Raw genomic sequence first — 15,160 nt, 5'->3', positions numbered from 1 at the left:
ACTCTAAAAAAATCACCTCCACAAGGGGCGCAGCTCCCAGCGCTGGGGCACTGTCTACACTGGTGCTTGTTGGCACTGAAACTTGCTGCGCTCCGAGAGGTGGTTTTTTACACCCCTGAGTGAGCAAGTTGCAGCACTGTACAGTGCCAGTGTAGACAAGCCCTAAGTAACTAAGTAGCAGCTTATCTGGGGGATGGAGAGATATATCAGAGACTTGTTAAGTAAAATAAAACTTGTTTTTAAAGGGACTCAGATAATATGGTGATGAGCACTGTATAAATATCTAGACAGACCACTGCTCTGCTTGCTTGGCTACATATTCTGTAGCTTTAATTTTTGGTCTCTAATTGAATCATGTTTAACAGGGATTCTTCAGAAAAGTCCATCCCCTAGTGTGAAAGCCAAACAAGGAGAGGCCTCATCGCCCCTGAGCTGGACAATGAAACGATTCCTGGAGCCAGCAAGTCGGGTAAACAAATTAAAATACAACACAAAGAGATGACTTTTTAGGATAAGCTTTTACCAAAGTATCGGATTGCTCAGAACAAAAGATCTACGCTTCTTCCATGTCACACCTGTGTCATGCTAAGAGGTTCCATTAGTTAAGCCATATTCTTGGGACACAGGCACTGTCAGCAATAGAAAACTCTCCTTTAGGTCTACTCTGCAGGCAGCTTCTAGAAGTGACCTGTAGTGGGGCTGGCCTGGAAGGCTGTCCCCTGAATGGGACCACAGTCACTTATCAGAATCCCACTTGTTTGTCATGTGCTGTGGTTCAATTTCAGTCTTGTAAAAAGTGAGTTCTGCTCTATGGTGTATTCATATTGGCACTGAGATGGTGAGTAGGTCGTGGTCCTTGGAACATGGAATCTGCTAATACAGAAACCATTTACTCAGTTATTTATGCTGTAATAGTGGTGGAAATTTTTTTTTCTGGAAAGGCCAAGTAGGAAATACAGTCAGTCCCAGGGAAGGAGTACAAGTACCTGTAGTCTTTCAATAAGGGAGGGACTTAAAGGGAATCATAAAGGTGAATGGTTTAACGCCTGATTGCTGTGCTGCATACCCACCTCTACAAACTGAGGGTGTCTGAAAATCAGGTTACTTTTGGTGATGAAATATGGTTTCAGGTGCCTAACTTCAGCCACCTAAGGCCTGGTCTACACTGTGTGTGTGGGGGCAGGAATCTATCTAAGTTATGCAACTTCAGCTACGTGAATAACGTAGCTGAAGTCGACGTACTTAGATCTACTCACCACAGTGTCTTCACTGCGGTGAGTCGACAGCTGGGTGCTCCCCCGTCGACTTCATCTGTGTCTCTCGCGCCGGTGGAGTACCGGAGTTGATGGGAGAGCACTCGGTGGTCGATTTATCGTGTCTAGACTAGATGCAATAAATCGACACCACTGGATCGATCGCTGCCCGTCAGTCCTGCAGGTAATGTAGACAAACCCTAAGTTTGAAAATGTTAGCCTTAATCTCACTGTGGCTCAGTGCCCCTGTTTGTAGAATTGGGATATTAAGCTTTACTGTAGTTACCAATGTGTTATGAGGCTGAAGTTAGTGACATTTAGATAGTATACACACTGGGTGCTATTAACATAAATGACCACCAGTCACCAGTTTTATTTACTTATTTTCCTTTCAGCAGGGATCTGTCAGTTCTGAAACTGAGCTTTCCCAGTACTTCTCACAAGATGGGCCAAGTCAGGTGTCATTTTCTGACACACAAGTAACGGTCTCCAGTGATGAAGAGCAGCTCCGTCAAAAAAGTGGAAACAGCTCTTTGGATGACAGCTCTCTTCCTCCCAGCAATCTAAGTAAGCCACAGAAATAGAAAGAAATGGCAAGATATATGTGAGGTAGTCATTGCATGTGTTGGATCAGGAATGCCACATTTTGGGTAGAAATGTCAGCTAGTCCAGTGCGAGCCAACAGGTTGTAATGTGATGCTTCAGAAAATGAAAGAAGGAATCTAAATACAATGTGCATAGTGTGTGACTGGATTGCAACTCTGACTAGTTGACTAGAGAATAAATTTATATTATTGGTTTGGCTGACCAAATCTAAGTTATCATTGCAAGTTAATCAAGCCACTCGTGATTATCTGATTGATTACATTTAAATCAGACCAGTCTTAAATATCTCAGATACATGAAACTTTGTCTTTACACCAGAATATATGGTGCTGCCATAATATATTTTGCACATGTTGTGAGATCTTTCTCCTTTCTATGGTCTACCTGGAACAGTCTTGTTTCTCTTCCGTATTGAGCAGATATATTTCTATACTTCTCAGATAGTCTCTGCCTTTGCCAATATTTATATCTGAAATTTCATTATTTAATTCAACAAAGCAATTTTGGATATGGTTTGTGTGAAAGAGACTACACAAAATAAGCTTGTATTATATTATATCCGTATGAGTATGTATTATATATTTAGTTTTTGATAAGAAGGATATGACTAGGAAGTCTTAGATCACCCGCCTTTAGAATGAAACAGATTGTGTGCTTGTGTTTTGTCTGAGTGTCTTTTTCTCTCTCTCACTGTGAATCGATTAGGCCAACTCTGTACCTAGATTAAAGCAGAATTACAGGGATTTTCCACTGTTTGAACTTAAAAAATAAATGTGTGTGTGCTCCCTTTTCTTCTTGTGGGCACAGTCCTGGTTCAGAAGCAGAATGAGAATAAAACCAGATGTGTAATGAACAGGAAGCACCCATAAATCACAAGACCATCTTTCATTTCTAGTGCTTTTGTACCGTAGATATGTTTTAGAGTGGAGGACATGGAAAAACAGCTCAGGCTTTCTACGCAGACACAGCAAAAATCCTCTGTTGCAAACAAGCATGTCTCTTTTAAAGTGGCTGCAGTAGAATGCTCAGCATAAAACTAGTCCAATAAGCGCAATTAAAAATGTAATAAATTCTTTTCTAGCTGCTAAAGAAGCAGGAACAACCAAAGTCGACAGTCTTGCTTCACCAACCAGTGGAAAGTCACCTGGTCTTTTCAACAAGCACGTGGAATCTGCCCGACAGGGGAGCCTTAATGGTAGTCCCAAGTCTGTCCGCAGCCCACTGCTGAGGCAGAGAAGAGTTGTTTTCTATGATGACGATGTTAGCGACGAGGATGATTTTGTCAAGCAAGAAGAGGTCGACTTCCAAAGGAGCCAGAGGGACAAGAGCCAGAAAAATGCCAAGGAAGACTCTGGCATGGTCATCACAACCTCTTTCGTTGAAGTTGATGATGAATGCCAGGATGGTGAATTGTCTCGACACCCTGGCCGTAAGGCAGCTACCCCTGTGTTCAGCAACTCCTCGGTGACTGAGGAGAGTGCCCTGGAGCAAATGGCGGATTTGTCCTTCTTTCAAATCAAAGCACTTGATTACTCAGGTATGCCTGAGATTCATCCTACTAATCTGGGAGTGAAGGAGCTCCGAGAGGCACAGCTTGAATCTATGAGATCCCCTAAACTGGAGCACAAAGCCGTTACAAGAGTAAAAAGCATGATGAGCACTGAGTGCCGCAATCTCCCAAGGCAGAAGATGGAGGAGCATGGTTCCTGTCATAAGCCTGTTGCCAGGACACTTCCACACAGTAAAAAGACTGAAGGACCCGACATCCCCAGGCAGAGCAATGCTGAAACAGTTAATCTGCTGCGGAATGAAGATGAATCATTTGGCCTGGATTTGGAGATCCAGGCCACTCCCGTAAGAGTTGTGATAACAGGTTTACAATCAGGCGGAGCAGCTGAAAGGGTAACATTTTAAAAATATGAGTCACTTTGTGGATGTTTACTCATGGGTTTCTCTTTCTGGAGATTAATATTTGATAAGTGAGCTTTTATACAAGCACGCAAATGAGAGATTTACCTCCACTGGAAAAAAAAATGTCTTATTCCTTATCTTTCTAATATGCCATTAAACTACGTGTTTTAGAGACAGTCATGCCCCATCTGATTTAAGCTTGAAATAGTCAACCAGCAAAAACATACCAAAATGAAATAATCCATATTAGTAATTATTGTTTTAGGGCTCACTACAATTTTTCTACTTTGCCAGAAACAAAAGAAGGTTTATGTAAGGAAAAGAAGTGATTTAGAAACATAAAGTATTAATGATAAAATGTACATTGCTTATTAATAGGCAAGAATTATATTGCAATTTAGGGTGTAACCATTCTCTCCTGTTATTTTTAAATTTATTTTATTATCTACTTTGCACTCTATCTGTGCTTGTTACAGTGGGGATAATTGCTTGACATGTATACAGAATGCTGACCTTAGGCAAATTGTTCAACAGTACAAAGAATTTTTGTGTGAACAAAGTGTGACGTGGTGTTCTTCGCTGATTTAGTGAATCTTTACTGTTGTGAGGGAGTATGGCATAGTGGTTTGAAGAGGGGTCTGAGAGTCATGATCCTTGGGTCCCTATTCCTATCTTAACCACTGACTCATTGTGTAACCTTGGGAAATATTTTTATCCTATGCCTTAAAGGCCTGATACCTGCTCCTTTTTAAGGCAGTGAAAAGATTCAAATTGGTTTAATGGGAGTTGAGTAGGGTCCCAAGTTCCTGGTCAAATGCGAGGAGGTGAAACTAGGAGGCAGCACTGCTTTGGGAGATCCTAGAGAAACTATGGTTCATTCAGCCAGAATACCTCTCTAGAGGAAAGGCTTCAGAGTAGCAGCCGTATTAGTCTGTATTAGATAAAAGAACGAGGAGTACTTGTGGGACTTTAGAGACTAACAAATTTATTTGAGCATACGCTTTCGTGGGCTAAACCTCACTTTATCGGATGCATGCAGTGGAAAATACAGTAGGAAGATATATATATACACAGAGAACATAAAAAAATGGGTGTTGCCATACCCACTATAACGAGAGTGATCAGTTAAGGTGAGCTATTATCAGCAGGAGAAAAAAACCTTTTGTAGTGATAATCAAGATGGCCCATTTCAGACAGTTGACAAGAAGGTGTGAGGATACTTTAACATGGAGAAATAGATTCAACTGTGTAATGACCCAGCCACTGCCAGTCTCTATTCAAGCCCAAGTTAATGGTATCTAGTTTGCAAATTAATTCTAGTTCAGCAGTTTCTTGTTGGAGTCTGTTCTTGAAGCTTTTCTGTTGCAAAATTGCCACCTTCAAGTCTGTTATTGAGTGACCAGAGAGGTTGAAGTGTTCTCCTACTGGTTTTTGAATGTTATGATTCCTGATGTCAGATTTGTGTCCATTTATTCTTTTGCATAGAGACTGTCAGGTTTGGCCAATGTACATGGCAGACGGGCATTGCTGGCACATGATGGCATATATCACATTGGTAGATGTGCAGGTGAACAAGCCCCTGATGGCGTGGCTGATGTGGTTAGGTCCTATGATGGTGTCACTTGAATAGATATGTGGACAGAGTTGTCATCAGGCTTTGTTGCAAGGATAGGTTCCTGTCTGAAATGGGCCATCTTGATTATCACTACAAAAGTTTTTTTTCTCCTGCTGATAATAGGTCATCTTAATTAATTAGCCTCTTAGAGTTGGTATGGCAACTTCCACCTTTTCATGTTCTCTGTATGTGTATATATATCTTCTTACTATATGTTCCATTCTGTGCATCTGATGAAGTGTTTTTTTTTCTCCTGCTGATAATAGCTCACCTTAACTGATCACTCTCGTTATAGTGGGTATGGCAACACCCATTTTTTCATGTTCTCTGTGTATATATATATATATCTTTCTACTGTATTTTCCACTGCATGCATCCGATGAAGTGAGGTTTAGCCCATGAAAGCGTATGCTCAAATAAATTTGTTAGTCTCTAAGGTGCCACAAGTACTCCTCGTTCTCTAGAGGAAAGTGACCATGGCCTCTTCCTCATACCGGCCTCTATGGGAGCCAAGCAACACCTCCAATATCTTCACTGAGAGGTTCGTGGTCTCTGTGTAGAGTCACAAAGACTGGAAGGTTCCTTCTGTCATCAGATCCCCCGCTTGGTAAACACAGAGAGTGAGCGACATTCTGTTCCTCACTTTACTTGTCTGTAAACTAAATATATCCAGTGTTCTGCCTTCTGTAACCACTATAAACTGGGAGCATTGCTTGTAAAACATTTATTCTTGTACTGCAAGCTATGCCCTCTGCTTCTGTGATATTTACATTCATTTATCTCTGTATTAGGGATCTATGGGAAAGCTGACAGTAGGAGATGAGATTTTATCCATCAACAGTACCCCAGTCAGTGGAATGACATCCCAGGAAATATGTCTGTTCATACAGAATCTCCCCAGGTCTGTAACACTAGAGGTGCAAAAGGCAGTATCAGGTGAGAGCATTTTTTTACTCTTATACTGTTGGTTTGGAATACGTAAGTGGGAAAAGCTTGATCAGGTGTTTTGCTGACCTGGCAACTGAGATAATTCAGAAAAAGTGGTGTGTGTGAGTGTGTATGGATGTTGATGATAAAGTATTTCATTACGGAGCCAGATTTTCAGTCATTTATAACAAGTCATCATGAAGTGCTGTTTCATCATCCTGACCTGAAGGTTTAAAGCTCACGTTTAAAATAATAGCTCCAGAATATTTGACAAAAAGTATCAGAGTATTTAGCGCTTTTAACCATCTAATGCAGAGTCAAGTTAACCCATCAGGGAATTTAATTATGGAAGTATTAGGGTCAAGCATGACAATCAAATTTGCAGTCAATGTTTTGTCGATAAATGACAAGTTAATTTGACTATGCATAAGATACATAATTGTGTATAATAATTTAAATACTCTGATCCTTTTAGTCGAATCTGTCTCTTAAAATGTGAAGTTTAAGTTGTATTTTGGGATCAGATAGTAAAATAATGAAACCCAGGCTCTTTCTTGGTAAATCAGAAAGTTCTACTGCTCAGAAAGAAAGTGTAAAAACAGACGTGTACTGCTTGAATCTTGTTGAAATGGCTATTTGCATTTTTGTTGTAAAGAATTGTTTCTAGTTTAGGTGGAAATGTTGATACCTAGTTCTTCCCACTAAGAAGATTTATGCTTATCCTGCAGTATGCTTGTATCTACAGTTTTTAAAAGATTAATGTAGTGTGGCAAACAGTGTCTGAAAAAAACGGTACATGTTGCACATTCAGGAGCAGCACTACATTTCGTTCTATCTTAGCTGAAATACACTCTTATTTGTTCAACTGTTAATACTTAAGAGGTCTAACTAGCTTCCAAATGAGTGATGCTTAGATACCATTTGTTTTTTAAGGGCTTTCTGGCAGGCCAGGAAGTCCCATTCCTAAATCCCTAGGTTAGCCCAAGCATTGAAGAGGCTTGTGGTAGCAGGGATATGGGCAGGTTGGCGCTTTTCCCAAGAGCATGCTTCCCTTTCATAGATTCATAGACATTTAGGTCAGAAGGGACCATTATGATCATTTAGTCTGACCTCCTGCACAACGCAGGCCACAGAATCTCACCCACCCACTCCTGTAAAAAACCTCTCACCTATGTCTGAGCTATTAAAGTCCTCAAATCGTGGTTTAAAGACTTCAAGGAGCAGAGAATCCTCCAGCAAGTGACCCGTGTCCCATGCTACAGAGGAAGGTGAAAAACCTCCAGGGCCTCTTCCAATCTGCCCTGGAGGAAAATTCCTTCCCGACCCCAAATATGGCGATCAGCTAAACCCTGAGCATATGGGCAAGATTCACCAGCCAGATACTACAGAAAATTCTTCCCAGGTAACTCAGATCCCATCCCATCTAATATCCCATCACAGGCCATTGGGCCTATTTACCATGAATATTTAATTACCAAAACCATGTTATCCCGTCATACCATCTCCTCCATAAACTTATCGAGTTTAATCTTAAAGCCAGATAGACCTTTTGCCCCCACTGCTTCCCTTGGAAGGCTATTCCTAAACTTCACTCCCCTGATGGTTAGAAACCTTCGTCTGATTTCAAGTCTAAACTTCCTGGTGGCCAGTTTATATCCATTTGTTCTTTTGTCCACATTGGTACTGAGCTTAAATAATTCTTCTCCCTCTCCGGTATTTATCCCTCTGATATATTTATAGAGAGCAATCATATCTCCCCTCAACCTTCTTTTAGTTAGGCTAAACAAGCCAAGCTCCTTGAGTCTCCTTTCATAAGACAAGTTTTCCATTCCTCGGATCATCTGAGTAGCCCTTCTCTATACCTGTTCCAGTTTGAATTCATCCTTCTTAAACATGGGAGACCAGAACTGCACACAGTATTCCAGGTGAGGTCTCACCAGTGCCTTGTATAACGGTACTAAAACCTCCTTATCCCTACTGGAAATACCTCTCCTGATGCATCCCAAGACCGCATTAGCTTTTTTCACAGCCATATCACATTGGCGGCTCATAGTCATCCTATGGTCAACCAATACTGGAAGGTCCTTCTCCTCCTCCGTTACTTCTAATTGATGCGTCCCCAGCTTATAACTAAAATTCTTGTTATTAATCCCTAAATGCGTGATCTTACACTTCTCACTATTAAATTTCATCCTATTACTGGTTTCAGAGTAACAGCCGTGTTAGTCTGTATTCGCAAAAAGAAAAGGAGTACTTGTGGCACCTTAGAGACTAACCAATTTATTTGAGCATGAGCTTTCGTGGGCTACTGCTGTAGCTCACGAAAGCTCATGCTCAAATAAATTGGTTAGTCTCTAAGGTGCCACAAGTACTCCTTTTCTTTTTGCATCCTATTACTATTACTCCAGTTTACAAGGTCATCCAGATCCTCCTGTAGGATATCCCAGTCCTTCTCTAAATTGGCAATACCTCCCAGCTTTGTATCATCCGCAAACTTTATTAGCACACTCCCACTTTTTGTGCCAAGGTCAGTAATAAAAAGATTAAATAAGATTGGTCCCAAAACCGATCCTTGAGGAACTCCCTCCAGCCTGACAGTTCACCTTTCAGTAGGACCCGTTGTAGTCTCCCCTTTAACCAGTTCCTTATCCACCTTTCAATTTTCCTATTGATCCCCATCTTTTCCAATTTAACTAATAATTCCCCATGTGGCACTGTATCAAACGCCTTACTGAAATCTAGGTAAATTAGATCCACTACATTTCCTTTGTCTAAAAAATCTGTTACTTTCTCAAAGAAGGAGATCAGGTTGGTTTGGCACGATCTACCTTTTGTAAAACCATGTTGTATTTTGTCCCATTTACCAGTGACTTCAATGTCCTTAACTACCTTCTCCTTCAAAGTTTTTTCCAAGACCTTGCATTCTACAGATGTCAAACTAACAGGCCTATAGTTACCCGGATCACTTTTTTTCCCTTTCTTAAAAATAGGAACTATGTTAGCAATTCTCCAGTCATACGGTACAACCCCTGAGTTTACAGATTCATTACAAATTCTTGCTAATGGGCTTGCAATTTTGGGTGCCAATTCCTTTAATATTCTTGGATGAAGATTATCTGGGCCCCCAGTTTTAGTCCCATTAAGCTGTTTGAGTTTTGCTTCTACCTCAGATATGGTAATATCTACCTCCATATCCTCATTCCCGTTTGTCATGCTACCATTATCCCTAAGATCCTCTTTAGTCTTATTAAAGACTGAGGCAAAGTATTTGTTTAAATATTGGGCCATGCCTAGATTATCCTTGACCTCCACTCCATCCTCAGTCTTTAGCGGTCCCACTTCTTCTTTCTTTGTTTTCTTCTTATTTATATGGCTATAGAACCTTTTACTATTGCAAGGTCCAACTCTACTTGACTTTTACCTGTCTCACTTTATCCCTACATGTTCTGACCTCAATAAGGTAGCTTTCCTTGCTGATCCCTCCCTTCTTCCACTCCCTGTATGCTTTCTGCTTTTTCTTAATCACCTCTCTGAGATGCTTGCTCATCCAGCTTGGTCTACAACTCCTGCCTATGAATTTTTTCCCCTTTCTTGGGATGCAGGCTTCCGATAGCTTCTGCAGCTTTGATTTAAAATAATCCCAGGCCTCCTCTATCTTTAGATCCATAAATTCTTCAGTCCAATCCACTTCCCTAACTAATTTCCTTAATTTTTGAAAGTCAGCCCTTTTGAAATCAAAAACCCTAGTTGCAGATTTATTTTTGTTAATCCTTCCATTCAGTTTGAACCGAATTAGCTCATGATCACTTGAGCCAAGATTATCTCCTACAACCATTTCTTCTATGAGGTCCTCACTACTCACCAAAACCAAATCTAAAATGGCCTTTCTCCTTCCTTCCCTCCTTCTTCCAGTGTTTCCTCCATTTTGCCAGAAACTCTTCCCAATCCCTGTATATGTACTCCTTACACAACCCACCTCCTTGCTGTCATCTGTGATGTAACTGAGCAAACTGGGAGAGGTGGGTGAGTGGGAATGTGCGTATGAATAAGCGGATGGAGTTGTGGGCAGTCAATAAATTGCCTGCAAGTGGGCTGAATGTTCATGAGATGAAAGAGAAGATCTAAGACCACAATCCCGTAAACACCGATGCCCCCATAACCTTACTCACATGTAAAATTTAGCATACGCACAAGTGCTCACGGGACCAAAGCCAAAGCATTTATACAATTTCTCATCACTGCAGTACCTAAGCACCTCTGATTAGTGCACTAGTCTTCAGGTATTCAGTGCAATTTTTTTCAGTCTGGTACTGTGTATTCCTCCTCTTTGTTCTAGGGTTAATGGGAATGAACACAGCCAGGCCCAACTGGCTATGTACTTACACTTTGAAATTTAAACAGGATACTAACCATCGAAGTTAAGAATGAAACAAACCATAATTACTCACTAAAAATAAGTCCCCTCTACCCCCGCATATATTATTCTGATCCAGCTGGAATGCGATTATTTCTGGAAATATGAGAGTCATTACAGGAGAAAAGAAGGGCAGAGCTATAGGGAAACATATAGCCAGAATATATGTGTATCTATTTTTGTAGTAAGAACATGATATTTTGCATGTAACATTCCATTAACGTAACTAATGAGAGTTAAGTGTTTTATTTGCCTTTCTTTTTTCTTTTTATCTTGATACAGCTGTGGACAGACTTACAAACCTCCTCATGTCTTCCGGGACGGATGGTTCAGATCAGGCTGACCCCTGCAGCATCCTTGTAGCTGAAGAAGAAACCAGTTCTGGGAGATGTGAAGAAAAGACTTTGCGAAACGAAAATCCAGACAATGTCACAAAGAGAACAATGCTGCCACCTGATGCCAAGACCGAAGAGGTGCAAGCAGGTTTCTCAGAGGTCAGCTGTGCCAAGGACTGTGCTGTGAGCCCAATCACTGATATTGATGACTTCATCAGCAAATTGAATTCTTCAGAGGATAGAACTTTGCAGTCTCTACTGACAGTAGCAAGCCCCAGAGATGAGTACACTGCCGAGTGCAGTTGTGAGACAGAGGAAGGTTGTTCTACTAATTCTGAGCCAGATATAACAAAGCAGGAGCTATCTGAAAAAACTGTGAATTATGCAGCTAATGCACAGGGGATTTTGGGGTTATCAGTACTGGATTCCATTAATACAGGCAAACTTTTCACTGTGAATAAAAGCTGCTTAAATAACTATTCTAGGAATTTTAGCAGTTTAAGTGTAGATGATTTGCCTGCAGCAGACTCTGTGGAAGATACAAGAAATGAACCATTTCCAAAATCAATGTATGGCGCTGCGGAGGATTCCCCTTCAGACACAGAATCTCTCACCGAAGCCCCAGATTCTACTGGTGACAGTTTGCTCTTGCCATCCGCTGATGGTAAATCCTCTGAAACCTGCAATGTTACAGAGTCAGATGAGGAGCAAATTGAAATTTGCTGCATGACTAATGAGCCACATCAGCCCATTCAGGAGAATCAGCAGCTCACGTCTGCTAGAAGCGTATTTCATCATTCCCCACCATCCTCTCACACGGCAGAAGTTTTACAAACAGAGAGCGGTGCGGTATATAGTTCACTGGATACAAACAATGACAAAGCTCCATTTATACTGGAAGATCAATGTAATTCAATTCTACCCACCCCACAGCATTTAAATACTGTTCCAGCCACTCCCTTACATTCTTTCCCCTCAGTTTCTCTACCAGATAAAGAGACCCTCAACCCTCCATTGGCTCTTCATCCAGTTTGCTCCTTCCATAACAACGGTGCCTTAAGTACAGAAGACAGAATGGGCTTGGAGAACAATGAAAAATCTGTGAAACCGTGTGAGTCTTCCAAAGATAATATGGCTTTGCAAAGCAAAAATATGAGTTTCTGCACTACTGGTAAGGTGAATGGCTTGGAAAGCAATTTGCTGGACAAAGAACAACATGATAAAGAACAAATATCCAATTTTGCAAGTGAACTGGTGGCTAATGAGTGCAATCACAAGGTTAGTTATCATTCTGCTTTGACAAAGAAGGAAACAAACAGTTTGGCTAATTTTAATAAAACTGATAGTAATCGGGTAGACTCTTTATCACAAAGATCAACACTCACTTCCAGGTCACCCACTCCTACTAAATCAAAAGATCTAAGTAAGGCTGGTACGACCCAGGACTTGTCAGGGAAAAATGAAAAAGTTAATGGTGGGCCATTGGGAAGAAGTTCTAATGCAAAAATCCAAAGTTCCAGCACAAGCTACAGCAAAGGAGTTACAATACAGCACAGCCCAACCTCACAGAAAAAATCGCATCATGAAATTAAGGCAATGGCCCAAAGGACTATTGTGGAAACACTTTTAAATAGTCAGAGAGCCAAAACAGGACCAAAGCTAAAGGGCCTTACTATCAAAAGTAAAACAAAGGCAAATTCAGAAGCTCCGAGCTTTAATCCTGCAAAAGCTAGTGGGACTGATCAGAGAAGAACTTCTGTTTCTCCACAGTTATCACCCAAGCTTCTAGGAAAGAAAGTCTCTGTGTCCCGTAACGTACCTACAAACGTGGAACCTGGCAAGAGCACCCCACCAGTCTCTAAGACTCTTAAATCCGAGCAAGAAAATAAACCATCTCTAGCTGTGCTTGAAGAAACATCACCATCTCTGTTGAATGGCAGCAGCAGCTCAGTGGAAAACAATGAAAAGCAATCCAGGGGCAATAGTGAGCTAAGCGTTGCTGGGGAAACGGAGCATCAGAGAGAAGGTGAAAAACAAAAAGAAAGGCTGGCTTCAGTGCAGCAGCATGTGTGTAATGAGAAGGGAGTTAAGATGCATGTTGGTGATTTCAAAGCTAGGGAAGATCCGACCAAAGTAACTACCTCTCCTAAGCAGACGCTGAAAGGTGAGTATGTGAAAAAGAGAGCTGAAAACCATGGCGCAGGCATAAACCTGATAAACAGCAGTTACAGTGAAGATGATATTCAGCAATTAGGTGCTCAAAACCTAGAAGTCTGTAACAATCACTCCTCCTCACTGAGTTCTCCCCCAATTCAGCAGGAGCAGCCAGAAGGCCAGGAAATCCAACGCACATTCATTGAGGTGAGGTTATCCTCCTCCTGTTCCTCCCTAGCACCATCATCAGAGCAGCTGTTGCTGGAAAAGGCAGAAGCTACCAATACAAAGGTCAGCCAGTTAACTGAGGAGATAGGGGATGGCCAGTATTTCACTCAAGTAGATACCGTTGGGGATGGAAATCGACACAGTGCATCCAAAACCGTGACGAGGACTTACTCAATGCCAGCCCAGTTGTCGAGTCATTTGAGAAAGGACAGTAATGTTATAGATGTTTCAGCACACCCCATGCAAGGTGTTCAGAACAATGTTTCAGGGATGCTAAAAATTGTCCATCTCAGGGTGCTGAATGGCCAGGGCACCCAGGATGGAAAAGAGGAAATACACACTCCCCAAAGTGTCCAGAAACCAAGCCTGGAGCAGCTCTCTTTAGCTAATGAAAATAGCTGCCCTGCCACAGATAAACTAAAAACTTTCAAGAGAAATTATTATTATTATGAACTGAACTGGCCACAAGAATCTACCTCATCTTTCTCTGTGAAACAGAGGATCAAATCTTTTGAGAATCTGGCAAATTTCGATAGACCAGTTGTTAAAGCTATAGACATACATTCAACCTCCATGAGTTCTAAACCATACGTTGGTAGACGATCATCTAGTGGGATATCCTCCATAAGCACTACCAGCACAAATGATGCAGTGCAGACATTGAGGCGAAGTTTGAGTTCATGTAGCGACAGTCAAAGTCCAACATATCCTCAGAAATCGCAAACAAATGTAATCTTAGCACATGTACAGCAGAATTCAGCAGACAGCAGCAAAGATGACATTCATTTAAAGAAAAGCAAGGGAGAAGACACTTCAGGAGATCTGCATGTCTCATCACCCACCACACCTCACATCCGAAGAAGCAGGGGTTACGGCAGGCATTCGCTGTCCCGCATGAAGCTCCGAGAGCTCAGAGCATTGAGCATGCCAAATCTTGACAAGTTGTGCAATGAGGACTTCTCAGTGGAACCCGAGGCCACCCATTTCAAAACAGAACTGGAAATTACACCCAGGAAATCACTCGGCCTGCCTGTTGAAAATGTTTCAAATCTGAATGCATCGTCTGCCCTCTCCAACCTTGCAAAAATGAATCGGCTATGTTCTAAAGGGAGTAGTCCTTGGAATAGTGGCTTGGGGACTCCTGGGTCAGCATCTGACGATGATGTACCACATGACAGCTCCCCAGCTAGGAAGCCATCAGAAAAAAGCTGGTCAATCAGGTTAGTTTAATGTTCTGTGGTTATTGATTGAAAAAGCATTTCCTGAAATATTGTTCTTGTCATTCCTGCAGTCTTTTCTCAGGCAAAACTTCCAGTTATGTAGGATCTAATTGCAAGCGCACTGAAGTTAATTATATTTCAATGGAATGGCTTTAGATCAAGCCCTCACTCCGCTATCAGTTGGACACAGTGTTTCTCAAGCTTTAAGTATTGTATATTATGGCTGTTTGGTGAGAAACATGGCAGAGGTGGCTGCATTTCAGTAGTGGCTGAAATGCCCTGTATAAAATGGGCTGGATCCCATGCGGTGCTGAGCGCCTTTTGCAAATTCCTGAGCACCCTCAACATTCACTTAGATCAAGGCACTGAAATGAAGCCATTGGGATTTTAGGGTGTTGAGCAGTTTAGAAGAGATTCCACATTTCCCTTCTCTCTAGCCCTCCTTCACCTTGTTTCCTCTCCCTCTCTCTCTCTCTCTCTTTTTTTTTTTTTTTTTT

At 41.5% G+C, this 15,160-nt stretch overlaps 1 protein-coding gene across 10 annotated transcripts in view; it reads left to right on the top strand.

Moving 5' to 3' along the window:
• The window catches only part of PDZD2 (PDZ domain containing 2), a 311,522-nt gene that overhangs the window by 274,650 nt on the left and 21,712 nt on the right, over positions 1–15,160 (top strand). For 7 of the 10 annotated variants that reach the window (XM_043547010.1, XM_043547007.1, XM_043547008.1 and 4 more), the window contains 5 exons: positions 366–469; positions 1,649–1,820; positions 2,941–3,761; positions 6,177–6,321; positions 11,009–14,663. In XM_043547010.1, coding sequence (XP_043402945.1) covers positions 366–469; positions 1,649–1,820; positions 2,941–3,761; positions 6,177–6,321; positions 11,009–14,663 — 4,897 coding nt within the window. The remainder of the gene's footprint in view (positions 1–365; positions 470–1,648; positions 1,821–2,940; positions 3,762–6,176; positions 6,322–11,008; positions 14,664–15,160) is intronic. The other 3 variants (XM_043547009.1, XM_043547014.1, XM_043547015.1) reach the window with 1 other exon arrangement.

Source organism: Chelonia mydas, chromosome 5 (assembly GCF_015237465.2).
Source record: "Chelonia mydas isolate rCheMyd1 chromosome 5, rCheMyd1.pri.v2, whole genome shotgun sequence".
Classification (NCBI taxonomy): domain Eukaryota; kingdom Metazoa; phylum Chordata; order Testudines; family Cheloniidae; genus Chelonia; species Chelonia mydas.
Note: the sequence above shows the minus strand (reverse complement) of the source record. Positions and strands in the feature narration are given on the sequence as shown.